Source organism: Haliaeetus leucocephalus, unplaced genomic scaffold (assembly GCF_000737465.1).
Source record: "Haliaeetus leucocephalus isolate CR32 unplaced genomic scaffold, Haliaeetus_leucocephalus-4.0 Scaffold2, whole genome shotgun sequence".
Taxonomy (NCBI): domain Eukaryota; kingdom Metazoa; phylum Chordata; class Aves; order Accipitriformes; family Accipitridae; genus Haliaeetus; species Haliaeetus leucocephalus.
In genome coordinates this window covers 7,163,996-7,191,489 of record NW_010972438.1, presented here as the reverse complement: position 1 = coordinate 7,191,489, position 27,494 = coordinate 7,163,996, and the positions used below count along the sequence as shown (strand labels likewise).

The 27,494-nt window shown below is 45.9% G+C and overlaps 1 protein-coding gene across 1 annotated transcript; it reads left to right on the top strand.

Moving 5' to 3' along the window:
- On the top strand, positions 1 to 25,541 carry LOC104833861 (monocarboxylate transporter 2-like). Its single transcript, XM_010570826.1, has 4 exons — positions 1 to 217; positions 16,588 to 16,731; positions 21,557 to 22,432; positions 25,249 to 25,541. The coding sequence occupies exons 1-4, from the start codon at positions 1 to 3 to the stop codon at positions 25,539 to 25,541; spliced, it is 1,530 nt and encodes a 509-aa protein (XP_010569128.1).
- The last annotated feature ends 1,953 nt before the right edge of the window (positions 25,542 to 27,494 follow it).

The window sequence follows — 27,494 nt, the reverse complement described above, 5'->3', positions numbered from 1 at the left end:
ATGTCCCCCCCCGCTAACGTGGGGCGAGCCCCCGGTCCACCGGACGGCGGTTGGGGTTGGGTGGTGGTCGTCGGCGCTTTCATTTCGATCGGCTTCGCGTACGCCTTCCCCAAAGGCATAGCCATCTTCTTCAAAGAAATCCAGGATTTCTTTGGCACGTCCTATGGCGAGATCGCGTGGGTTTCCTCCATCACGTTGGCCACGACGTACGGTGCAGGTGAGTAAACCTGCACCAGCCCCTGCGGCGCGCTGTGTTGTAAAAGCAAAAAATAAATCAGAAATCTCCGTTCTGGGCCAGCGTACAGGGAAAGCGGCAGTGGCCATCTGCATGGGCACTGTCAACAGGTTTATTTTCTGATCGTGTTTCCAGTGTCATTTAGGGAAACAAGACATATGTGGAGCCTGGAGGGGCTAAGGGGCAGGTTTTCAGATGTAAATTGGTGTTGGCTGGGATTTTCAAACAGGCCTCGTGCCTTCCGAATTTGTCAATATGTTCAGTGGGTGCAGGCATCTTTTGACACCTTTGGGTGCCTTTTGGGCATCTGAGGGACTCCAAATGCCTTTGAAAATGTGGTCTGTGACCAGTTTGGTGCTGACATCCCCTTTATTTCTAGCTGGGTTTGCAGCACCTTTGCTGCTTTTTGTAATAGGGCTCATTTCACTGTGTTATGCAGAAGCATTTATAAAGGGGTGCAGTATCCTCTGCGCACAAGAGGCTGAGCTGCGTGATGTGTCCCACTGCTGCATCCCCCTCCCCGGCCACGCTGCCAGCCGCGGGCCGTGTTGGGCGATTTCTCTGACACCGCAAACAAAACGTGGCCTTGGCCCTGTCACCCAGCCCCTCCGTTCCCCCTGAAGGCAGGCAGCACCAGCCCTGCTCCTTGTATCCGAGTGGAGAGGGGACAGGCGAGCTGTTTTGAAGAGACACTGGCACCCTCCTGCCTTGCTTTGACACAAGTTGGTAACTTTGCACCCGGAGGCTGTGAAGTAGGAGCATGGTCCAGACCTGGTGTGTTGCTGAGGGTAGCAGGGGTGGTCCCGTACCCTGAAATCAGAAGATTACCTACGAAAGTTTTCCGTGGGCATCAGTGAAAAAGCCCTGAGAATATGCTGGTGTGAAATAGCTGGGTCTGGGTTTCAGCCAAAGGTGAGTGTGGAGAACAATAAACGAAGTAGCTGCTTGTTTATTGTGGCAGCTTATAATTACACCAATGAAATCGCCAATCATTCTTATCAGTTGCAAAGCAGTGCATATAACTTTGCACTTTTTTTATGATTTTGATACCACTTTCATGACTCAATGAAAAACTTGGGCTGCCTTTGATTAAGTCTGCAATGGGAGGTAGACAGGAACCATGCTCTGTAATTGCAGGAAACTTCATCAATATTTACCCTGGCTATTAAAGCAATTCTGAAAATATTCTTTGTTTTAAAAAAGGGATTATTTTTTTTTCCCTTAATAATGCACTGTAGTGCTTTTTGGACAGCGCAGCTGGTAATGAAAGTAAAGATGCTTTGTAAAAGTTTGGAAAGTGGAAGCGATGCTTGAATCGGAGCCTATCATAATCCGCTCTATTGTAACCCACTGCAAAGGCTTGGTCCCAGCTCTGCAAGGGCCGGGTTCCTATCTGAGAACCCACAAATGGAGCACTTCGAGGGCAAAACCCAAGCAGCGATTTAGAAAAAGAAATCCTCTCCTTAAGCCAGTGCTATTGTCCCAGGCCACCCTCTTGGCGTCCCTGCTGGGATGCTGAGCCCGAGCCCTGGGGAGCGCTGTAGCTTTGGGATAGATTTCCACTGTGGCTTGTTATTAAATGCAGAGAAAAGCACTTTTGCCTCAGCCCCAGCAATATAATTAAGAAGTCTGCAGTGAAAAGGAAACAGCCGAGCTCTGTGTAGGCTGAACAGGAGCAAGTGGGTTGCAGTGGGTGAGGGAAACACTGCTGTGGGGAGGCAGGCGAAAGGACTGCTTGTCATTTAGATGCTACTTAAATGCTGTTTTAAAGGGCTGGGGTAAATTATGTGGAATGTCTCTGAAGCAGTCAGGTGGGAAAAAAAGGAAAAGTAGGCAGCCCATGCCTTTGGTGTGTTCAGTTGCCTACAGATGAGAGTCTAGGAAGCTGCATAGTTTGGAAATCAAAGAGAGATGGCTAATATTTGGTACCAAAAGTATGCGAATGAGTGGAGGCTGCTGTAAATTGTGGTCTGGTGCTAAAATTAGGACATCACTTGTTGGGAAGGCTGTGGTTGGGGTTTTAATATAGGTGAGTGTGCTAAATGTGTCCCACGAAGAGCAGGGACCCCTGCTGTCCCTGACGGCTGGGTCCCTAACACATTTCTCTCTGTATTCCCAGTAGCTCAGGGCATCATACAGTGCAAGTCTTCTTTCTGGGGAAATGCTGTATCTTCCATTGCACTCAGTCTCAGGCTCTGGGGCTCTTTGCACCAGGATGATTTACGATTTCAACCACCATCATCCACAGTGAAGCAGTGGGAAACCCTGCTCTGCCATAGAATGAGGGGGAGACCTCGACGGAGCGGCCCCAAAAATCATGTCCCTTCTGCAGACTGCCACGTGCTGAAGCAGTATCTCATTGCCTGTCCCGTAACGCTGCAATAAATGTGCCAAACTAGTTACCTGTAGGCTGGGGGCTCCCTGACTGCCTCTGGGTTGTTGCCAGCTCTGCTTTGTCTTCCAATAAAAATGTGTCCCCCCACTCTCTGGTATGGAAGAGATGGTTCGTGCCTGACCATGACGGAGTGAGGACCATGCTCTGCAGATTAACGCTGCACCGGGCAGTGCCTGAAGTTGCTCACAGGGGTGTAGAATGGGGGGGCTTGAGCCTTTCCAGGTGCAGGTCACGGCCGATGAGCTGGCGCTGGAGCAAGTGAAATGCTGCTCTTTTGCCCTTGCCTTCTCCCGTCTGCAGGCTTTCCAACACGCTTTCTTCTCTTCCTCTCCAAGTATTCAAGCCAGTGCTGTGTGCTCTGTACCTGGGATGTTGTAGTGGACTTTTATCCCAATTAACTGAACGTCTTCTGCCTTTTTGCAAGGAGCTTTAACTTTACCCTCCCTTATGCTATTATACGGTAATATGGGGGATGATACAACTGTTAGACTTAATTGCAGGTGATTGTACCTTTGCACCTTCCCACTTGCCTTGCAGTTGCTCAGTTATGTCCATTTAATAGTCCTCCCCTCCTCTGCTCTCCTCTCAAATAAGATTTATGCCTGTTTGATCATCCCTCTCTCTGCAGCAATCCAGGCTGAGACGCCGAGTTGCTCAGTGGCTGCAGACAGGGCTGCGGTGGGACTTTGCAGAACATGGTGCAAATGAAACACACGTGCCCAAGAGCGTATTTAACACATCTAATTTGATTGACTGGGCATTTAATGCCAGAGCGGGTTTGACTTATGAGCGACTTCAGTGATTTGGAAATTCTCACTAAAGGAACGGGGTGCTGGTTCCTGTGAGCTGCCAAAGTCTTGCTCTGCTGCGGTGCCTGTTAGAGCTGTTAGGATGCCCGTGTGGCAAAGCTTGATTTACTTTGCTGAAAACTAGAAAATAGTTTAACACTGGATTTTTGCTAATCTCCTGAAAAAAAAAAGAAATTCTAAAAAATGCCAAAGTAAGCTTTCACCATAGTCCTGAGTAACTAGTAGAGTTGCTAAACTGGGTAATTATTGCCATGACTTGTCCGTTCCTTCCCTCCCTTTCCCAAATCACTGGTGAGGCAGAGCTGTCGCAGCCTGCGTGGAGGGGCAGGGGGGTGCAGTCTACAGCCACATGGGCACCGTGTTGGGGGCACCGAGCATCTCCTATGTGAGGCATCAGGCCCGTGTCCTGGGGGGCTGGAGGGGCCAAATGGTGCATTTCTTGGTGTCAGGTGTGGGCTTCACAGCCGCGAAAGGAAAGCCCAAAACTTGCCTCACCTCCACCCCTGCTCCAGCAGCAGTAGATGGCCGTGATTTGGAAGCTGGCCGCGTAGATCCGAAAGCTTTCCTCAAGAGCACACAGGTTCTGCTGTTTGCTCAGCTGGCTTCAGGGAAAGGCCGTAGCGTTGCTGTCCCCTCGCTGGTGTTCGGCCACGTCTCCGGGCTGTGCCGTGGTTCTCGGAGCCAGGACTCGGGGCCCCGTGGATGTGCCCCATGAGGAGCGACCCGGCCGGCCGGCTCGGCTCCCTCCGGCGCCTTGGCAGGGTGCGGAGGGTCTGACGCTCTCACTGACAACAGCTTTTGTTCGCAAACATCCTCTGGAGACAGTCCCTCATTTCTGTGGCACACTCGTTGGTGTGGGGACTTGTTTTCAGGCTGTGCTGCTTACTGTGTAACAGAGCTTACGTTTGCATTTTGTAAATAATGCAAATGAAGCGTATTTTCTGAAAATACTCGCATGAACTAACCCAAACCTCCGCTGGAGTAGCTCTGTTGACTCGGACAGAATGGATGCAGATTTACAGCGACCACCTGAGGCTTTGGCTTGTAGCACCAGAGCAGTTCCAGTTTTTCAGACTAAAACTGAAAATCAGCAGCCGACACTGTTTCTGCCCTTCACTTTTTGCTTAATTCCCCTAGGAAGCCATTTTACACCAGCCAAGGCTCTGGCAATATATATTGCAGAAGTTTTAATGTGTCTTATCCCCCGGTTTCTTAATCTGAACTAGGTTGCAGAAAACAATTCTGTCACTATAATACAAGTAGTAAAGCAGATTAGTGTGCAGTAACGTGGATAGCCTGGACTTTATGATAGGGTACTTGTAGTTCTTGCCAGTGTCCATGTTCAGCAATTCCACATTTCCAGCTGTGGAGGGAAAACTGAGAGGTTTGTGAGTGAGGAGCACTAGGGAACACTGCTTTTCTCTGACCAAATCCTGCAGGGTGAAACCCTATCAATCTGATAAAGAGGGATTTCTGTCTTGCAACGTTTGGGTTTTTTTTTTTTGCCATGGGTGAAGACCTCATTCCTTACCCCAAATGAGAAAAGTATTACAGAGCAGAGTCTTTGATGGATGGAAAGAAAAGGAACCAGGATCTGTCCATAAGGGACCAGGGAAGATGCCATCGTCCTTCCCTAGAGGTGCTTTCAGCTGCACTTCAGCTCGCAGCTGTCAGGCTCTGGGGGTGACGAGGACACGCCAACACTGTCAAAATGTGGAGCATCACAGGGCACCCATGCCCTCAGCAGGGTTTCCTTTTGCAAACTGCCTCCTTGGACTTCGCTAGGCCAGCACAAGACCAAGGTTCCCAATGTCTTGCCTCATGTACAGGGATGAGGTTTGTTCAGGAAGACAACATTAAAAAATACAACGGCAAAACCAAAAGCCTTTGGCTTTCACACCTCCTGACTTGGGCTGTGTGCCCATGTCGTGTTCACAATACCAAACTGAGCTGCACTTCTCCCATTTTTAAGGGTGGTACGTTTCAAGCTAGGCCACAGATGAGTCCCCAGAGATAACCAGGACCCAGGGAAAGCAGGAGGCAGCTGAGCTCCCAGGAAAGAAAAGATAAGAAGTATTAATTTGCTAGTAATTTAGTTGCCCTATTCAGCATCGGGGGAAGCAGCCAAACATTCTAAAAATAAGAAATACTGATGCTGCTAATTTAACAGCAGCAATGTTCTTGTAGCTGTTACAGTCTCCTCTAGGGCTATAAGCAAGGTAAGGGTCGTGGGAAGAAGTAATGTCTTTTATTATAGCCAACTGTTAGAGCTTGAACAATGAGCCAGCTTTCTGGCACATGTGCCAGAATAGAGAGAATAATTTAACGTAGGACAGTATCTGCATTTTCAGGGTTTTTTTTTAATGGTGTCTCTGTGGCCAAAATGCTCCTTTCATCATTGTAATGAAACAACAGAAGTCATCTGAGTGAAACTCAGAGATCAGATCCTGACACAGCCTCATTTCAGCTGATAAGCTTGAATAGCTGGGGCTGGAGCAGGAGACATCTGACCTCTCTTTTTCCCTCATTTTGAAGAATTTCGCTCTTTCTTTTGCAATTGCTATGCAGCTAAGCCTTGTGCATGTTTGTGTGCAGTTTGTAGATGTAAATACATAAAAAGCTAAGTTGCATCAGGACCATACATTGTTTTTTATTCAGTATATAGTGCAGTGGAGTCTTGGTCTCAGTTTTGCTATGCACTGCTGTAATACTCTCCCCAAAATCTCCAGGCTGCTGTTCTCACACATCCAAATTTCTATTTAAATTAGGGAATCACGTTGTGTCTGTTTTGCAAAGACAGAAGCAGAGAGCCACCTTCTGCAAACACAAGAAAAATGAGAGCGTTTCTGAAGTAAAAGCCTTATCCTCAAGTCAGCCAGTGTTTATTACTTGTTATTTATTATTTATTGCTTTGTAATTGGATGAAATGTCTGAAGATTTAATTCTGGAGATGCTCCACAATTGAGTCTTTTCTCCAAAGAAACTTTCTCCCAGAGCTTGTAACTGCTTAATAGAGCATCTGCTAAAGCAGCAAGGAAGAGACTGGGAAGTTGAAAGTCGACCATTGACCTTGAACATTTAATCCAAAATTTTATAGCTGTATTTTATTACAGTGCTAGCATGATAAATTGCAGTGACAGGTTTAGAAAGCACCTTACAACATGCAGTGGCGTAAAGCTATATTAATAATGAGTTTGATTCTGCAGTTCTTAACTTAATCAAAACTGCCAATGTTCTCACCTGGTCTGGTCCAAACTCCCATCAAAACCTTCTCTGCCTCCAGAACACCTCACCCAGGGCTCTCCACCCATCCCCAGGGCTTGCAAATAGTTGTGAAGTACCACAGCACTAAAAGGGGAAACTGAGGCATGGGAAGGGAGGTGTGTGGGGTTTTTTTTTTAAGGACAAGCAGCAAGTCCCAGGCCCGGATTCAGGACATGCAAGCTCTCTGCAAGCCAGTTTTGGCTCAGACGTTGCCTGATGGAACACAAGTGCTGGGGCAGATGTGCCTTGACCGGTGGAGGCTCTACCATGTTTCCTGCTAAAAGCTCGGTGTTGGGGCTACCTGGCAAAATTGTGTGTTGTGCATTGCCCAGCATTTTGGAGTGGATTTTCTGTGTGTGGAAATGGCTGGGCATCCCCCTCGCTGCGGGGAAGAGAGCTGTTTGCATGAGAGCAGGTTGCCGGTCTTGGAGCATCCTACAGGGCTGTCATCTGGTTTAAGAAATAATCTCTCCAAGGCATGAGTCCTTTAGCAGATACTGTGCTGACATGCTGTGGCTGCTGTTTTCATCCCCCGCTGCTAAGAAATGAGCTGCCGCAGCATGTGCTGGGGCTTTTTCTTGTTCTCTAAGAAACCCAGAGCCCCAAACCTGTGAGTTCCCACACAAGTGGCTTCGCTCCTAAAAAGCAGAGGTTATCCTTGTGTGTTACACCTGGGTGGTTGCTCTGTGGGCTTCCCATCGCTTTCTAGAACGTGGGCTTAGCAGGGAAATAAAAGGGTCAGTACCTGGGCATGGTTTGCATTCGGAGATGCTCAGCCCGTATGGATGCAGTGCGGATCTGTGGTGCGCAGCCGGCTGCTCGCTGGTCTTTCCAGGAAATCCAGCACCTGTGTCCTGTGGGTCCTGTGTTGTGTCCGACCACCCCGTGGGATGCCTCAGTTACCCGAGGGTGTCTGAAATGACACGAGCACCTCCTCATCAGCCCTTAGCGCTGAGTGAGGGTTATGAGCGAAGGGAGGGAGAGGAGGACAGGCGATATTTGCAGTAATGTATCATGTGTCAGGTCTCTACTTACATGCTTACAGCATTGGTTCAACAAAAAAAAAATTCTCAGGTAGGGCTTTTGCTAGGTTTTCCCTAGGCGTGTGCTTTTCCACCTGGATATTTTGTGTAGGCTGAAACAAAAGGAATATCTCTGTTTATCCACAGTGGATATCCAGCATCCTGCCATCGTTGCTCAAGCCCAGGCACGTGCTCCCTGCATACCCGCGACTCAGCTGCCTGGTGCTGGACTTTCTCCTTTTGCTTATTGTCACCACCTCTTGGAGTCCCACCAAGAGTCAATCAGCCTCCCTGTGTCATTGAAACGAGACGTCTTCCCACACTGGGGCAATCCCTGGGGTAGCAGTGCCATTATGATGGTGGATTTTGTTAAGAAAGCCGGATGAGGAATGATTTGATTTCTGTAATGGATGGCGCTGCAGATTCATATACTTCTGCTTCTCAGAGAGCACACAAGCCCTGCAAGGTCACCATGTATGTGCTTATATTTTTTATTTTTTTAAATAGCCTTGTTCTACTTAAGAGCGATAATAGCGCTATAGGTTCAGGTGAAATATTTCTGTGTTCGTGGACTTGGCCACAAAGCTTTATCATTTCGCCCTTCGTTGGAGCTAGCAAGGTCACCAGGCAGCAGTAATAGAGATGTGATAGACTTAATAAAACCTGAGATTAGTAAGAACTAGGAAGAAGAAAGCGAAGAGTTTTGGTTGGGGAGTTGTTAATGCTTCGCAGGCAGGTGTTAAGTCCAGGAGTAAGTTATAATCCACTTCCACAGGTGAGGTTCAAACATGTGAAAGCTTCTTTCCCCGGTCAGTACAGCATGCGTTTTGTGTGCTGCCATAGGAAGGAGCACGAAAGCATTGATGCCAACCTGTCCCGCAGCATTGCAGCTTTTTCTGCCCCTGGATGGCTCTGCAGCCTAACAGGTCTCTCGGTCAAATTATGGAGGGCTTCCAGAAGGTGGGCAAAGCCCTTTGGAAAGCATGGCCAGGTAGGGACTGATTTGCTTGTAGAGCGGTGTGTTAAGACTGGTAACGAAGGGCTGCTGATCTCAGGCAATAGGTGTTTCGGCCATGTAGGGAACTCATGTTCTGCAGCTGGGCTTCAAATGACGGAAGGGATAGAAGTCTGCGGTCCTGCCAAAGCAAAAGGTTAGCTAAAAAAATCATGGGAAAGAAATTCAAAAAACATGAAGTCATGACCTTCTGAAGGTCAGCGGCTGTGATCTGCCGTGTGGGTGAGATCCAAACCAGCAGCCTGGGGAAACCACTGAGCGCAGGCAGCTGTGTGCTCGGCACCTGCGACGCCATCCCCTTGCAGGAGCAGTTATTTAATTGCCTAAATATGAAGTGACACGAAGGACCTTGGCTCCAGCCCCAGTTTTGGAGCTGTTGGCCTGTGGCTCCTCCGTGAGCCGCAGGAGCCGCGCATGTCAGCTCTATAATCTGGAATTTGAAATGCCGAAGCACTGATCAGATAAGATTGCTGGATAAGGAAGAGGACGCTTTGTCTTTCTGAAGCTTGGGCCTCGTCTGCTTTGTTTTTCTCCTTTTTTTTTTAACAGCAGGATGCTGCGGTGGCAAATGCATGTATTTCTGATGGGAGGTCAGTGTCCCTGGCTTCCCAAGGACGTGCTGGGTGGGTGCAGGGGAGGGAGGGCTGCCGCAGCTTGGTTTCTGCAGCAGATCATTATACCCACTGCCTTCTCAGCTCGATACGGTGCCAATCCTGCCCCGGAGACCCAGCACCACAGAGCCTGGACTGACCAGTTTGATGATGGAGTAACGCGCGTCCAGGCAGTCTCTCCCATGCTTCACTTATACGTCTTACAGGTGTTGTGCTGAAACTGCAGCCATTGCTTCCTTCAATGTACAGACCATTTTCTTCACCTATGGGGACGAAAGAGAGGCAGCTTCTGGTGGCTGGTTAGCTGTTGGAGCTGCTATTGCATATGCTTCAGCCTCCTTATTTAAAAATGACTGTTTGCAGCGCAAAGTAATGCTAACTGAAGGCATCAAGGCAGTTTAGGGGTGGACGGGTCTTTGGAAGCTGCCCTTCGGGGTCTGGCAGAGGGGTGTTTGATACCATGGCTGTCACCTGGGGCGTTTGGGGTGTCTGCTCGCTGCTGCTTGTCCCCCAGCACCGGCGTGGGCGGCCGTCCCGTCTCCAGCAGCGCTGCCTGAGGAAGCGCCAGTTGTGCCTGAGCTCCTCAGCCATCGCAGGTGCAAACTAAACCATCTGAACCAAGCAGTTCAGACTACTAATACGCTGTATTATTACCAGATACCACCAAATCGTCTCCGGCGATCTGGAGGAGGCACGTGCAGGGCTCAGTTACCGTGGGTCAGCTGGTGAGCAGCAGTTCTCCAAGCCCAAGGTGACAAACACTTAAAAGCATGAGCCATCCAGGTCCTGGACCTTGGACTTCTCTTCTAGCAAGGCAAAAGACTGAAAGGCTGCAGGTTTTAACCCCCCCATCCCTTTCTCCCTGCCTCTGCGACTGTACCCGGTGTTTTCTCAGGCCATCTCCCTTTCGGGCTGTGCATCGTTACCGGGTGCTGATTGCTGATGCTGATCCCCTCCGTCTTGGGAGGTTGGTGGATTCTGGCAGCGTGTTAATAATGCGGGGGCACTTGCTTTCATTTGCGGGGTAATGAGGAGGTTGCTGTGTTACAATAGGCTGGTACCCTGGTGGATAAATTACGAGGCCAAAGGCAGTGTTGTTATTCCACTGAGGGAATGAGATTATTACTGAGGAAATTGCAGGCCTGCTCCTGTCGTTGTTTTACTACTAGTGTAATAATAGACTTTGTTTTATTAGTATAAATGATTTCCCCCCCTTTCCTCCCAGCTGAGTATGCTCCGCTCCTTCTTACGTCCCCAGTGACTCCACATAGTCAACGCCAGTCATGTCGTGCTGAGTTCCTCAGTATTATCTGTGTTTTCACAGCACTTTGGAAAAATATTAACTATCTGGGCAGTTCTTTTGGTGCTGACCAATGTCCCTGTACAGTAACAGCTCTTTAGAGCTGCTTGTCACTGCGGAAAAGTGGGAAAAGCTGAGCTGCACGTTGCAGCCCCAGCGATGGGGACACTGGTGGTCCCAAATCTGCCAGCACTGGGGTCCGTGCAGTGGACTATTTTAAAGTGTTGCTATTTTATCATCTGCATGGCCATCAAATGGTCTTACCAGCAGACATGTTTGCGATGGCTCTGTGCCACTTTACACTGTCAGAAGGTCAGTCTTGTGAAACCTGGAAAAAACTCACGTTGCATGGAGGCCTCTGGGTTACGGGGTCAGCCTTTCAGAGTCTCCGCTCTTAGCTGCTTCTCTGAGAGCCCTGCACAGAAATATTTCAGCAGAAATTCATCTAAGCCATGTTCCACCGAAAAGGGGGAAAAGTGTTTCTGTTAGTACTAGGTTAAATTAGAAAAAAAAAAGTCAAACCAAACTTTACAAATAAGGGAGATGTCTCTCTATATATGGTCAGAGGTATGGGAGAGAAGAATATTTCAGTCCTTGTTAAAAAAACATTGGTGTTTTGCACCAACACGGGAAGTTTTGCAGCTCATAAAAAATTCATTAAGCTTTTGAGGAAAACAGAAAGGCAATTCAGGTGTCTATTTTTTGAGCACTGTCATACTTTCAAGAGTTTAAGCCAGTCTGGATTGATATTTCTTGTTAAATGCCAATGCTGCATTATGATCCTCTCTGGATCATAGTTCAGCAGCTCTCAAAGAATAAATGACAAGATGGCCTGGCTTTGTGGAGGAGAAGAGAGGAGAGTCCAGGGTATTTTGCATTTTCTTTATGGTTTTACAATCTCCTCTTCAGGGTCCTTTTCACTTCTGCAAACACAAAACTCAAGGTGAAAAGTAATTGGACAAGCTAACAAATGAGTTAGGGTTTGTTGTATTTCCCACCGGCGAGTTCCTGTGTTTTGCTTGCCACCAGGATCAGCTTCTTTGACATGGCCTTTCATGTACCAGCTAACAACGAATGGAAATCTGCCACAGGTATGAGAAAAGAGAGGCTTTATACAGGACAGGCACTAAACCAGCATGATTTATATAGGCTGAGGGTAGTGCTTTACATTACATCAGTCTTCAGCAGTGCCATGATCCCAGAAGCATCCTTTGGGGATATTTGATGCAAACTGTTACTCTCCAGACTGCAGTTTTACTGCAGGCAGAACCCCCTTTGCGTGTACCCTGCTCTGCAAGGGCTTGGGGTGTAAAGCAAGGCGTTTCTGAGCAGGTTTTCCTTCCTTTTACCTGGGGGACGATGGTAGCTCCACTGGAGAGCGTGTCCCCCAGCAGTGCCCTGCGAGCCAGGGGAGGTGCAGAGCCGCGGGCATGGCTCTGAGCGAAGCCAGCGGCAGGATGAAGCTCAGCATCCCCCGTGTCCTCTGCTGTCTCGTGTCATCCCCTTGTGGTGGATGATAAATGATGGCCATGGCTGGAAGTTCATTAGGAGGGAGGAAGCCACTTGCTGGGTTGTGGAAGCGGCTGCCTTGTTTCCTAAGGCTGGGTGGGTGGAAATGCCATCCCTCCCCGCAGCAAAGCACTGCCTGCTACCAGCCCCGTGTCGGCAGCCTTGTCCTTGTTATGTATTGGGGTGCGAAGGGCTGATTAAATTTTACTTCTCATTTCCTCATTAGAAGATGCAGTGCTGCCATGGTGGTGGGGTTGTGGGGACAGCACTGGCTGGGTGACACTAGCCTTGGCTGCTCCGGTCCCTGAGTAGCCATGCACTGGGGACACGCTCAGCACCTGAGATGGCTTTTGGTCCTTGCCGTGACTTTTTGGGGACATAGATAGCATTCATCTGGCTTCTTCTTCTTTACCTGTCGAGCCAGGTAAATGGCAGCTTTCTGAGAGCTTTGCCGGCTGTTTCTCTTGCCCTGTCTTTACCTGACTCTGTAAATTAAGAGGCAAAAATCACCCTAACTCCTGTTAGCTTCTCCCGTCTTTGGCTCGCAGGAAGGAAGAATGATTTCGTTTGGATGCCAGGACAGGGAGCCTGTGGTTCCTGTATGTTTGACCAGGCAGGTATTAGCAAGTAAAGGTCCCTTGGGATCTAAGCTGCACGCACCATTACTGTAAATGGTTTCTGTGTGGTAATATACAGCATCTTTATTCTTTTCATGCTACCTGAATAACTGGTAAATGACAGGTCCTGCTTTTCAATTCCACCGTGTTTCCAGGGGCTGTCACACTTTTAATTTTTGCAATAGCTGCAAGCAAAGCAGTAATCGTGTTTCCTATTTCCCACAACTGCGGTGCTGGCTTTGTTGTTCCCTCTTCTTAATTCCTCTGCCCTGACTTGAGCTATTTGATGTTTTCTGAAGATCCCCACAACACCGTTGTTAAAGTTATCCAATGTTTGATGGCTAATCATCAGCCCTCTGTGAGAAATACGCTACAGGTGGCATGTGGCAGGGCAGGGCAGGAGAGGTGCACTTAGATCTGTTGGGTGTGATGCTGATCACTGCAGACATCTGGGCAGGGTGAAGGTGCACGTGTCTGTGCTTCGTGTGCCTGCCCAAACTGGCAGGGTTTGCGTGCTGAAGTGTGCACAGCTATGTGACATATTGCGTGCACCAGTTTCTGCTGAGAGATGGGACAGCTTTTGAAAGGCTGCTCCATTAAAGCCTATGGATGTTTCTGTAGGTCCAAATGACTTAAGTGGAAGTAATTTTGGGGATGTGATTTTGCATTTGCTTCAGTGCATTTGAAAGGTCTGCTCAGGACTATTACAAAACCTTCGGTCTATGAGCAGCAGCTCAGGGAAGTTTGGTTTTCCAACTGTTTGAGGTCTTGGGTTGGATTCTCTGGTGTCTTGTAAAGTGTAGGTCTAGCTGATGCTTTCTCTGCAGGTTGAGTGCTCATCATGGCCTTCGCTGTGGATTCTCCAGTGGCTGGAAAGGTTTAGTCTAGATGTTCTGCTCCTGCGTTCTCATCAGCTGCATTTAGCACCTTACAGGTCTCCAACCCTCAGTCCTATGTGGGTGAGGCTGGTCAGGGAGATCAAATGCTGTCACTCACAATTGTGTGCTGTGATCCTGTACAACGGCTTCTTTAGCAAAGCAGGCTTACAGGGCCTGGACTTAAGGTTTCAGGCTGTGAAGGAGAAAGGCTTATGTTGCTTCTGAGAGTTTGTCACAGTTCCCTATGAGCTTGGCCCAGCCCAGGCAGATAATGCCTTTGAGATCACAGCTCTCCCACCCGGACTGGCAAATAAGCGGGACTGATTATCCCCCTTTAAAACTGATAATGCTGGTTACAGCAGATGAAGGCTGTTTGCTGAAGGTCATGCAGACCTGCTGTAAAGCATTGCACAAGACAAGAACAGGGAGCAGTTGCGGTCTCGTGGCTTAATAAGTGATCGCTGGGAAGTTGCGATGTGGTTGAGGACGATGCACGTTCATGAGGATGATGATGTACATTCATGGAGGGTGCCCCAGGGTCACAGGAAGGGTGCTCTCATTTGTAAAGCCAGTGGTTGGGATATGAACTTTTGCTTTCATCTACTCCAGCCTCTATCCCAGGTTGTCCCCATGTCCGGGAAACAGAGCAGAATGTGTCCCACCCTCAGCCCCTTCCAGTTCATCATCTGCTGTCATGGTCCAAACCCATCCTTACTGATGGGTGAAGCCAATACAACAGCTTATGGACTGGAGTGAGAGGGACGTGGATCCCTATTTCCCTTCTCCCAGGGTGGATGCTGCAAGAGTGGGACATATGTGAGCATTTTGTTTTACTTCTCATAGCAGGGGCTTCTCTCCCTGGGAGCTGCCCTGAGTCAGAGCAGGAGAGGGGCCTTAGCAGGAATCTTGTGGGCTTTAAAGGCTGTGCTTCATGGTACGACATCCTATACTTTTAGGGCTAATGTGAAAGCCCTCTTCCAGTGGGAAAAGGTAATTGAAACCACATTTTCTTAGTTGAGTAATTAGATTGATTCTGGAGAAATGCGGACATGTGGAAAATTGAAAAATGGAAGAGTTACGTGCCCTTAGGCTGCAGATGAATATGTTGGTGCCGTTCTGAGGAACACTGGCTCGATCTTTTGAATTACAGGACTCACGAAGACCAGCTCAAGCATGATGCAAGTCCAAGCACTGACCAGGGGAAATTCAGTGAGAAAGGGGTCCCTCTCCTCCTGTGCTGGTCTGTTATATGTATCTCTTTCCCCAGAACTTCTCATTGAATTCTGTAGTGCTCTGTGCAGCAAAAGGATGCATGCATGTGAATCCAATTACAGGATTAGGAGAAAAAAACTCTCCATGTAATTATACACTTACGGATATTTTAACTGAATGGTGGATTTGATGGGACCATCTCACAGATCACACAGTTACAGGGATGCTGTTAAGTCTGTGCTTGTGTGTATTTCATTTATGAGTGTTTTGACCTTAGACAGCTAGTGGAAAGTATTTTACATGTTACAGATGTAACAATGGGCTTCATTCCCTAGATTAAATGAGTCATACCTACTGGTTTTTACTCTTGCACATTATAAGAGCTGAGAACTTGTTCAGATGCTGTCAGCCATGCTGAGGGGATATTGGGGGTTTGGGTCCAGCTCTTCTGCTCAAGTGTGCTGTGGTTTGCAGGGTCTGCAAAGAGCTGTGGCACTGTTTCTGGCTGAGACTATTTAAGCAAAGGTAAATATCCTACCAAATGGCTCTGCGGTGAGGTAGATCCCACAGTCAAACTCTTCATAGATGCCTGTAAGCTTATAATACCTGTTTCCAGTAATCTGTATGTGGACAGTGTGGGCTGCTTGTAACAGCAGGAATGAAGGCAAACCAGCACGCTGGGCTCCGAAACACCATTGCTGTGTGCTGAGGAGCACCAGAAATAGTCAGGTAAGATAAGCTACTAAATGCTGCCTGTATCCTCCTTTCTCATTTCCAGCATCATTTCTGCAGCATTTTGGTTCAGGATTTTTGAGTAATATGGAATCTTTTTCTTACAGCTCATAGCTTGACTTCTGGACCACTCTTTCCTGCTCAGTTTGCTTTCTCTCGTTCTGACTTCTCAGCCTGAGCTAACTTCAGAGTTGGCTCTGCTTTGAGTGGGAGGTTGGTCCTGAGACTTTCAAAGTCCCTCTGACATATATTATTCTGTGATTCTGATTGTTACTGGTCCTCCAGCTGGTTGAGACTACTGTACACAAGACCTCCTTTCTTTCCTCCTCCACCCAAAGCATGTTCCACTTCCTCGGATTTAAGTGCTTCCTTTCAGCGTGCAGAGTCTTTGTTAAGCCATTTCCCTCTTTCATAATTTTGCACTTTCCTGAACCACCTCTTTACATAAATGCAAGACCAAACTGGTTCATTTGTGCTCCAGCTAATCCATCATCCCAAACTGTTTCTACCTACATAGACTGCTATCAAGATTTAATTAACAAATGTTCTGCTGAAGCTTCAGTCCTGGTCAGCAGTATTGGAACTGCATTAAATAGAGGCATTAAAAATGCAACAGTATTCATGGTATCAGCCTCATAAGATGAACCACTGCTTTGTGTGTATGGTTTAGCATCATAATAAATCAAGAAGCTCCTATGCTTGGATCATGTGTTCACCTGATTTGTTATTGCCGTTTGCCTTCTCTGATGACACTTTAAAGTCCTGGGGACAGGAGCTGTCACGGAGTACACAGCCACCGTGTGGCATGGGACATGCTGCCATCTCCACGCAATGCGGATCATCCTTCTCTCTTTTCCCATTTTCTTCCTGAAGTCACCTTAGAAGCCGGCAGGGGCACTGATAGTGCAGAGTTTTACCTGTTTTGGGTCAAACATGCCCTCTGTCAGACAATACCTACCTCAAGGACCATTTTGCGCTCTTTCCCCAGGTCCCATTAGCAGTATTTTAGTAAACCGCTATGGCAGCCGACCGGTGGTTATATTCGGAGGCCTGCTGTGTGGCATTGGGATGATCTCAGCCGCTTTCTGCACCAGCATCCTGCAGCTCTACATCTGCGTGGGCTTCATTACAGGTAAGAAGCATCTCCTTTCCACCCGCGCTTGAGGTTCACTTGGGGTGTCCACACTTGGGCACCTCAGCCAAACGCAGCGGGAACCTGGTGAGATAAAAAGCCAGGAGACAAGGGCCCTCCTCGCTTATTAACTGCTCCAGATGAACTTTAGCAAAGAGCATATCCCTCGCTTAAGCGCTGCGTTCCTGGCTGAGCATCGGGTGCGGGATCTTAGCAGGGGATGTGCCCTTTGCAGATGAGCGCTCTCGGCCAGAGGCGATGGTGAGGATGGCCATCAGTGCCCTCAGCTCCCGCTGAAGCGAATGCGGGTTGACTGCGCTCTCCCCTGGGCAAGGCAAGCCCTTCCAGATGCAAGTGTGACTATGAAGAAAGCACCTGTGTTCCTATATTACTGTGCATTATCTTCTCTCTGTATGAAATGAGGTTTCAGGGGTTTGCTTTAGTTTACTTGCCCTTTGCCTGCTTGTGAGGTTGGGAGATCCTTTACCTGAAAATAATAACTACTGGGGTTGATTGAAAATATGCAATGTTCTACCTAGTGAGAAAAATATAAAACTATATTCCCTTATTGAAGTTACAATTTGAATTGTCTGTATTGAAATATGAATTTCCATATTGGAAACTCAAACAGGAGAAGGCATAGGCTCAGTCCAGCATCTTTAAAGCCTGCAGTTGCTGGGTTACTGCTTTTAAGGGTAGATGGATTGGAGTGAGTTCTCCACCTGTGTGAGTATAGATACTTAATTGTAAGCATTTTTCTTTGATTATTTTGGCTACAGTACAGCCAATGTTTCTTCCAGTGCAGCTAGGACACCTGCCTGAAAACATGACACAATGAGCTCAAAATTGGCTTTTGAGGTTGCAAGGTGTATGTTTTAATGAATGTTCCCTATCTCTCTGCAGCCGCATTAAGTGTTGCTGCTTTCCGAATATGAGAAGTGCGAACTCAACACTTAAAATCAATAAAACCAGCCACTAGCAAAGTAAATTGGGACAGCAAGTTTGTCACCCTCTTCTCCTACACCAATATTGCTTTATTAAATCTGTACAGTAGTGAATAAATCTCCATGTAGGATTTCCTCTCTTAAACCTTACTCTTTCTAAGGAGAGTCACTGTAGTTAGATGAAACTGTTATTGCTGAATGAATAACTCTTGCAGATTCCTTGAAAGAGATTCCAGAAACAAAGCAATGAGAAATAAAAATAAGCAAGGTCTCCCATGGATAAATTCAGTATTTATTGATGCATGAGCTTGCATCATTCCCTGCTAAACAAATGTCCTCTAGCAAATTGGCTAACACTGGATTAGCACATAGAAACCATAAATCCTTTGCTAAAAATAGATGCGTTTTGGTGAGCAGAAGGGCTCAGGCAAGGAACAGTTCTGTAGGAAGGCACCAACTCCTATTTTCAAAGGTACTTGTCTAAAAACGTGCCAGGAGGGAATTTTGTGCCTAACCCCCAATGGATTTATGAAGACCCTGCTCTTTTTTGGTCCCTGAATAATAACGGCAAACCTGGTCCGCTGCCCACCCCAGAGAGCTGATAGTACGAGCTGTGCTCAATGCACACATGTAACCCTTGTGCCAGCAACAGGGTACAGGGGCAAAGTGCCCCCGTATCTCCTCGCCTTTAATCCTGAGATGTCTCCTCACAGCAAAGCACATTTTTTGTTGTGTACATCTTTTCCTCCTGCTTGCTGAATGAGGGCAGCTGTATGGATGAGGTCTTAGCTAATAACTCATCATTTCCAGGCATGGTGTGTGTGCTGGGGAAGGAATATTAATTTGACAGAGAAGGGAAGATGCTTGTAATCCTGCTAACATGCTTGATGCCTCTAATTATGCTTGAAGTGCTTTCACTGCTCAGGCCTAACATGGAAGCGTTCAAGGGCAATTATGAAGCTGCCTGGTCATCGTGCAGGTGAGACAGCGTTACTGTACAAGGCGAGAGACTTCTTTAAAGGCGATTTGCAGTGACTGCAAAGCAACCTGTAAACATCACACTCTTTCTAGCCTCCTTCCTACTAGCCTGAGAAGGAAACAGACTGACGTAAAAGACTATGTTCATGCAATTTGCAGGAATGGAGATAAAAACAAGATGGTAGTAGGAGGTCTCTGCTGCCGTCCTGTGCCTTTGGCATATTAATAGAAATCTTTTCAGAGGAGCAGAGCGGGAAGTATCTGTTTACGGTGCAGGGATTAGATATGGCAATCTCAATTGCTTTCTTGATTATGTCTTTTTCCATTTGCATGCAGAGCAGGGACCGGGCTCCGCTGTCAGAGGCGGCTCTGAAGCAGCAGCTCTGTCCTTGATGGCACCGAGCTGTGGGCTGCACGAGGCGCTCTGCATACGCTGTAAACCCCACGTTCTCTTCCTCACTTATTTCCCCATAGTGCTGTCGGCCTGGATAGATGCCAGCCTGGATGCATTAAATAGGGGGTTAGGCATGCAACCTCTTCTTCAAGTCTGAGGTAGAAGCAGCAAATTTCGAAGCTACGTACAAGGCAATAATGACTGGTCGGTTTAGTTCAATCTGTACCAATTAGACTGCCATGAAATAAAATGGGATCGAGGGTGAACCATGTTGACTAATGAGACTAGAGTCTTTGCCTCAGCTATAAATGTTGAGCATTGAAATACCTGGTGGGGTCTTCCCTTGCTAATAAAGTAAGAGCAAGATCAATAGCTACACAGCTCATTCCTGTAGCGCCACTTATTTCCTTCTAATATGAGGGAGATGATGTATTTAATCTAGGGAGGGATGCTCCTTCTGGCACGGGCTTGCTTCTGTTCATGCAACGCCGATAGGCCTCTCTGTCCTATCCCTGGGGAGAAAATGTGGTTATTTGAGTAACAATTTCAGCCATGGAAAAGCTGCTGTAGTTTCTGAAAACTGGAATAAAATGGATATAAATATTTCCAACTAAAGTCAGCCAAAAGCTTAAAGTAAATTGAAATTCCAGTCAGTCAATTTGAAACTCTCCAAATTTAATTAATGGGAAGAGCATGAGGTAATATTAAATTAGATTTGTCTGACTGGCAAATTAATGTTCACATAATAAAAAATTTTAGTTGATTATTGTTTAAGTGGGTAGCTGGCATCCAGTCTGATTTTCCTTCTCCACACGACATGTGGTAGGTCCCTACCAAAAAATTATTTTGTGGAAATGGTTCAATTTCTGCCCTTACCTACCAGCCTGGGAAATACAGAGTTAAAGCAAACTCTAATCCACTGTGTTGCATTTTCTCAGGTAAAAGAAGATGAATTTGTATATCTGAGCACTGTCAAGGGTATTCTCTAACCAAGGCTGTGTTTTGCCTTTGTAGTTCTCAGGTCAGCCCTCTCTTGGGGATGAATTTGGCCCCTTATGCATTATGAGCAGGCTGTACTTCCCAAAGACATGCCCTACCAAATATGGGGACTATCTAGAAAAGTTCATGCTGTGAATGTTTCATATCAAGATTAATTTTAATATGTTGCCATTTCAATTTATTTTTAATGTTCTAAACTTCCAAGTAATTAAAAAAAAAAAAAATCTCAGACTTGGCAAAAATCATAATTTTGTAAACCCCTTCAAACTAAAGCTATCCAACATCAGTTGAATTCTGCTGCATCAATTGGATTCTACTCTATCAGCGACTAATGATAGTGTTCCTTAATTAATTTTGAGGACCTTGACCTTTCTAAATTCTCTTCTGTAAAGCAATATGCCTAATTATGTACTGCACAGTTAAACAAACTAATTATATAGACTAATGAACAAGAAAAAATCTGCATGACCCTATTTTCAGGATTCATGTTCTCTGATATAATCACTTCAAGGATTACATTTCTGCTTTGTTCTAATGTGGCTCATTCTTTCCTGGATGATAGGGTGGAAAATATGTGGCATGATTTTTAAATGCCATTTTGATGGAGTTCTGAAAATTTAAATTTTTAAGGAAATACTGCACATCATAGAAATGTTTGAAAAGAAGAGAGTATTATATGCTAGTGCTCTCAAACAGAACCACAGAAAGTTGAGATCGCCACAGCATTTGCTATCTCTGCCTTCAGATTTCACCTGTGCAAGAGAAGCTGGCTAACTGAATTAGCAATGCAGATTTATAATACCATTTATATATCTAAATGGAATAAAAATAAATTTTAATTAAAAGAAACACCCTAGGGTCCTGTTTAATTAGCATCCTCAGTAGCTGTTTTGCTGTGTACTTGCAGACCTCTTATTCTTTTGCATCAGACCTGAATTGCTCACCCCACCAAATTACTAGCGGCTGAGAAGGATGAGGTTATTTTCTGTGCAGGCCTGTTGCGTGACAGCAGTGTTGGGTGCCCGCTGCCCATGGAAGGGGATGGCAGACCCAGCTGCACTTTGACAAGGATGCGCTTTGGTGGTTAGAGCACTATCCAAGCCAGAACAACCTTCCTCAAACCGAGAGTTGTCTTTTTTTTTTTTTTTAATAGATCCATCCTCTCCTCCAACAAGGCTGTTGTGTCTGGACAAAACCAGCCAACATTCACTGAGGGTATAGTTTCAATTTATTCTGAAGCAAACTCTTTGTGCTAGGTTTGCCACCCAAGAGATCTGCAGTGCAAGAGGAAGGGGCGTTCTCTGACAGAAGGTGTCTTTGTGGGGGTCTGGTTACCCAAATGTGGCAGCCAGAAGCTCAGGGATATCTTGAGCAAAGTTTACATCCAGGCTATCATGTTGAAGATCCACCAGTGGACCAACTGTCCATGAATTTGCCTTAAACAATGAGCTGAGGATAAATGGGTCTCAAATTTTCCTTTGTGTATCTCAACTACTTTTCTCTGTTCCAGGATTCGGCCTTGCTCTCAACCTCCAGCCATCAGTGATAATCATAGGGAAATACTTTTTGAAGAGAAGACCCATCGCGAATGGCCTTGCTATGGCAGGGAGCCCCGTGATGCTGTGCACCCTGGCTCCTCTCAACCAGTTCCTTTTTGACAATTTTGGCTGGAGGGGCAGCTTTTTAATTCTTGGGGCAATTTTATTGAACTGCTGTGTAGCAGGAGCTCTCTTCAGACCCATCAGGGCAGTCCCAGCTTCAGTCAAACCCCAGGTGACTGAGGAAGGGAAGGATGCTCTCAAAAAAGAGGTCACTGAAGAGGCCATGGAAATGAGTAGTCCCACAAATGTCCCCATGGAGAACAAAACGGAAGAGGAAGGAGGAAAGGACTGTTGTGAAAAAATCAATCAGTACCTCGATTTTTCTCTCTTTAAGCACAGAGGGTTCTTGATTTACCTGATTGGAAATGTGCTCATGTTCCTGGGTTTTTTTGCCCCCATTGTTTTTCTGGCACCCTATGCAAAGCACATCGGCATTGATGAATATTCAGCTGCTTTCCTCCTTTCGATCCTTGCTATCGTGGATATGATTGCCCGACCTACCACTGGCATCATTGCAAATAGCAAGTGGGTGAGGCCGCGGATTCAATACTTTTTCAGCTTCTCCATTGCTTTCAATGGCACCTGCCACCTTCTGTGCCCGCTGGCTTCTGGCTACACGGGGCTCGTCGTCTACTCCATCTTTTTCGGCTTGGCCTTCGGCATGGTTTGTGCCATGCTCTTTGAAACGCTCATGGACCTCGTGGGAGCTGCCCGGTTCACAAGTGCTGTTGGCCTCGTCACCATTGCGGAGTGCTGCACGATATTGCTGGGACCACCTATTGGAGGTGAGTGTATTTTCTTCCTCTGCTTCCATGGGGTTGTCACTTATATTTAGTCTCTTGCAAGCACAGTTTGTAAGAAGTGCGTCCCACCCACCGTTTTTCCACTAGTAATTGGCCAGGGAAGGCAGGTCCTAGGTATCTCCTCCAGTATTTCCTCTTTACTCCTTTCTCTGTAGTCCTCCAGTTGAAGTCAACATTTTGGAGAGTGATCTTTTAGTCCCTGATCCCTTCAAATACTCGAACTGAACTTGCAGAACAAAACTTCCTGCAGCACCAAGAACCTTGCACTTCAGACAATTCTTCCTGGAGACTCCTCCTGTTGCAAAAGGGTGGAGGCCACCACAATTTAAGCACAGTAAAACACAACAGTTCTATGAAATCCTGTTGTTGACTCAAACCTAAGCCTTGCTATTTGTCTCTAAGGCTCTGAGTATTTCCACTTATGGATTTCAATCATCTTAGTGCATCTGATAGATTTAAGGTGGTTCCAAAAATAAAAATAGGTTTATTTTGGATGGCATGGTTTGAAATATCAAAAGGCAAAGACCCTCAAAGGTCCATGCTGACAACATTGAACCTCCAGCAGGGCTTACAGTCATCTGAAGATAAGTGGGCGCACTGATCTCCTGTGATTTTAACAGCCTTCGCTTCTTTCCCTCTATAGCACACGCTCACTTCTTTTTCTACAAGGAACACACCATGTCTGGAAGATACCGTATTTGAGTCTGGCATTTGGCTCAAGTGCAGTCCTTATCAAACCTGAGTTGGCTATGAATTAAATGACTTTACAGGTGACATCCTCTCAGTGTATAGGTACCATCCTATGTATGTGCCCTGTCCTGCAATTTGCATTTCACCTGTATGCAAACTTGAATAACTGGTTTGGAAACAGGTCACCTTTAGGTATGCTAAAATGTTTAATTAGGTTGTGTGTGCTATCTGTATATGGATGTACAAAAGTTAAACTCTGCTAATTCTTTTGAGATGACATTATCATAGTAAGTTTAAAGAATGCACAGGAAGAAGGCAGTTCAAACCCATTTCCTGGATTCAAAACTGAGATCTGGCTAATTGTATGACACATCTTGCAGAGCCATTTAATTCTTCATATTACCATGTAGCTCAGACAGTGTGACAGAAGCAGCTGTATCCTCTTGCTGTCTTAGAGAGTCATTATTTAATTAATGACAAACAAAAGAAAATACAATTTTAAAATGACCGTTTTCTGAATTACATAATTTTCTGTGTGGAGGATTAAGTTAATGACCAGAGACTGCTAATGAGGCTAAAACAGTTCTATGTAATAATCAATAATATTAGTTTTGTAGGGTTTTCCCCACCATTTTAATAAGCAGCAAATTTATTGGTTCTTTGGCATTTTAATAACCTACTGCAGGGTTCTGCTTTAATGAACTAAGTAAATTGTTCCCAGTGTGTTTTATGACTTTATCTTATTCTCAAAGGAAAAGAGGCAAGACTATCCTACTGCTGAATTTTCCAATACTCTACTCATTAAAACTCTCATTGAAGCCTATTTAGGAGACCTCTAGGTCATCCTGATTAGCAGAAAAGGAAAAACTGTTGCAATTAGCATTTAGTTGATGTTTCACCAGTAACATGAAAATCACAGTGCATTGAAAATGGTGTACCGAGACATCCAGATTCAGGAAGAACCGTTGACCAAAACCAGTTAAAAATTTTTATTTTTGTGATCAAGAAATCTTATCTGGTGGCCATAAAATCCCCCGTTAGTGTAATGCAGTGGGGTAATTAATCATCAGCTTTTCAACATTAAGGGTCAGTCAGGAAGTAATTAAAGGTCCCTCTTTTTAAGAAGGAGAACATATGCCAAAAAGTCAGAGAGCTAATGGATGATGGGCCAGTTTCAAGGAGGCCTATCTGTACTGTGAAGGCCAGGTTAGGAGTGGGTCTTACTTTAATTAGGATTTGGGATGTTAAGAATGGTCTGTGTTGCACCAGTAAATGGGAATTAATGCCAGGATCATAATCCCAATAAGATTTGTGTTACATTTTGACATAATGGAGAACACTGACATTTCAATTAAGCCATCTCCCTTCAATTACTCTGTAACTCCGTAGCAGAGGCATTAACCTTTGAGAGGAACCTGTCACATTTGTCTTGGCATTGAAATTATCTGACATTGACAGCATCATCTTTGCTTTCCCTGGAACTAATGTTTTCCAGTTCCACGCAGTGCCCTTTCATCTTTAGGTCATGAATATATATGCAGAAAGGGCAGCTGTGACCAAAAGCTGAGTCTCCTCTAATCCTGGTGAACGACCCGTGATAGAATAAATTGGAAGGTCTTTGTCAAGAGCCTGAGACAAGACCCAGTGGCCAGTGCCATCTCACGAAGGTCTTCCTGAAAGCTGCCGCTTTTGTTGGCAGCCTGAGGACTACCAAGTCAAATGGACATCCTTGTAGGTGATCACTGGAGTCAATGGAAAGACCGTCAGCAGACTCTGTGATCAGAGGACTTAGTTTCTACATGGAAAAAATAGGTGTGCCTGAAAAGTCCAGTCTTTGCAATATAGGTTCTCTGTCTCCTTCTATTTAACTGTACAAATTATTGGTAGTGTTACCTATATCAACGTTAACTACCCACAGGCTATATAGTGGAACACGTGTGTAGTATTTGCAGGATCAGAGTATTTGTGGAAGAGATCAGAAGTCCAGAGAATGTATTATTTTATCCTAAAGCCAAGTCCCTTTATATTTAGGATGTGAAAACACAATATTCTTGCCTTCATCTCTAAGTTTCACCCCTTTTTTTTTTTTTTTAATATATGTTTTACAGGAACTCTTATTGATACCTTTGGGGACTATAAATATATGTTCATCAAATGTGGAGCTGTGATGGTCCTGGCAGGAACCTTCCTGTTCATCATGAATTATTATAATTATCGTATGCTTGCCAAGGAGGAGAAGGAAAGAAAGGCAAAAGAAGAGGATCTTAAATCTGTAAGGACAGAAAATGAAGGCAGAAATAACTGGAACAGAGAAACCGCACAGGATGGGCCTGAGCTGGAACCTCTGAGAGAGGAACAAGAAGGACTAAAGAAGGAAGTGAATGGCACAAATGAACTTTAAACCTGTTCTCATGGGCTGAATGGGAAATTACTTCTGGGTTGCTTAAGTGGACACCAGCTGTGAAATCACACTAGGTTTTTAAATTTTGCTCTATGCTCTGCCATGTGCATCCTCTTCTTTGTTGTAGGAGAAGACTAGAACCATATCAAGTCTAGTTTCTTATAAAGTGCTGGGACACAGTGCAGTATCCATTTGCATACCAAAGGTCCCGCAACATTTTTCTTTAGACATTTCCCAGAGGGGCTGAGTAAGGGTGTAACTGACCCCCTACTTTTATTCCCTGTACTACAGCTCTACTCCGTGAAAAGGCCAATGGCCATCAGAGTCAATGCAGAGCCCTTCCAGCAGCCCGAACGGGCTTTGCATTGAGTACTGTGGTGGATGGATCTTCTCACCATGAGGTCAAAACTCTTTGACTCTCCTTGACTGCAGCATCAGACTTATCCCAGGGATTTGGTGCTGCCTTCCACTAGCAGCTGCACTGTGACTTGCACCTCTGTCTCATGGAAATGTAAAATAGACCCTACACTCATCTTAAACACAACATGAGAGAGCTGCCTGAAGAGAACAAGGGCAGTACGTGCCCATGCATGAAGTGGCAGCAAGGCAGCCTGTCCTTGTGGCCGGAGCATGCGAGGAAGGAACTGACTTGGGGCAGTTCATCATGGCTCGACCAAGGACTTTCTCAGGGACCTCTGCCTTTAGCAAAATGCCTTGAGAAAGGTGACATTACACACGGGGCCAGCACAAAGCCGACGTGCTACAGGACTCTTCTTCCAGGTCCTTTGTCTGTGCGGGGCGGAAATTTAGTCTTAAAAGGCTTAAACTTTGATCTACATTTGAACAGTGCCAATTCTTTAAAATTTTCCCTAGGAGGTTACAAAGTCCTTATTATCCAATATCTGAGTGCTTTACCATTTTTAGCATGCTTTTTCTTTACAACACCCTGGTGAGGCAGTAAGTATTGTTACTATTAATTAATTGCACAAATGAAGAGCTGAAGCACAGAGGAGCTATGGGCATCACTGCATCAGTGAATAAAGCTTAGGCATGCCAGAGCCGAAATGGGATCCACTGCCCTGAGTTAGGTACCTGAAAGCCCTGCTGAGAGCAGGTATCCCCCTGCTAGAAAATAGGAAATACCACAGATATTCATGCATTAAACCACAGCCGTCTCTGCAGTGCAGCCTGCTTACTTTGTGCTTCCTACTACTCAGGATTAATGATTTTAAACGCTGTCGTAGAGCTGCGGCCTTGTGCCTTATTTTTTTAACCTGGTTAAGTTGCATCCATCTTGGAGGGAATCCAAATATAGCTGCCTCCTCCTTGTTTGGGCCCGGTTAGGCACCTCTCTGTTGCTAGCACTGCAATACCTGGTGGCTTCATGGCATCCTGTTGCATGAAATAAAGTTTCCCCAGGTCAGTGATGCAGAGCTGGAGCTGAGGCTACATAGGAGGCTCTCACCCAGTGGTGATAATTTTGAGCTAGGAGGATCTGGACTTTAACAGCAAGCGCTGTTGTATTTTACAATAAGCAGCTGTTGCCCAAGAGCCATGTATGCTGAGCATGGCATCATGTAGTTGAACCATCAGCCTTTTGTGGCTTTAGCTCCACGTGACTAGATAAAAACAAGGACTTTTCAGGCAGATCGCTCAAAGCTGAAGCTAACACCAGTCCAAAGGCTAGGTCTCTTTTTTTTTTTGCTTCAATGGTACCCTTACATGATCTGATAGTATTTTTTCATGACTTTGTCACTGAAAAACTGTATTTAATTATCACTTGTGTAAACACTATGAAGAATGGCTTGTAAAAATACTTTCATAAATACAGTATACTCTTAAACTTAGACCACTCTTCTCTTCTTGTGCAAAACCTTTTCTGTGAAATCTTTTGTTCCACTAATAAATAAAGGTGGTCATTGAATTCAGTAGGACTTAAATTTTTTCTTTATG

Excerpts from the sequence above, each read along its gene's own strand:
- LOC104833861 (XM_010570826.1), top strand. The coding sequence starts at position 1 with ATGTCCCCCCCCGCTAACGTGGGGCGAGCCCCCGGTCCACCGGACGGC. Across the intron at positions 16,732-21,556 it reads CTGCGTGGGCTTCATTACAG|GATTCGGCCTTGCTCTCAAC; the intron begins GTAAGAAGCATC and ends TCTCTGTTCCAG. Across the intron at positions 22,433-25,248 it reads GCTGGGACCACCTATTGGAG|GAACTCTTATTGATACCTTT; the intron begins GTGAGTGTATTT and ends TATGTTTTACAG.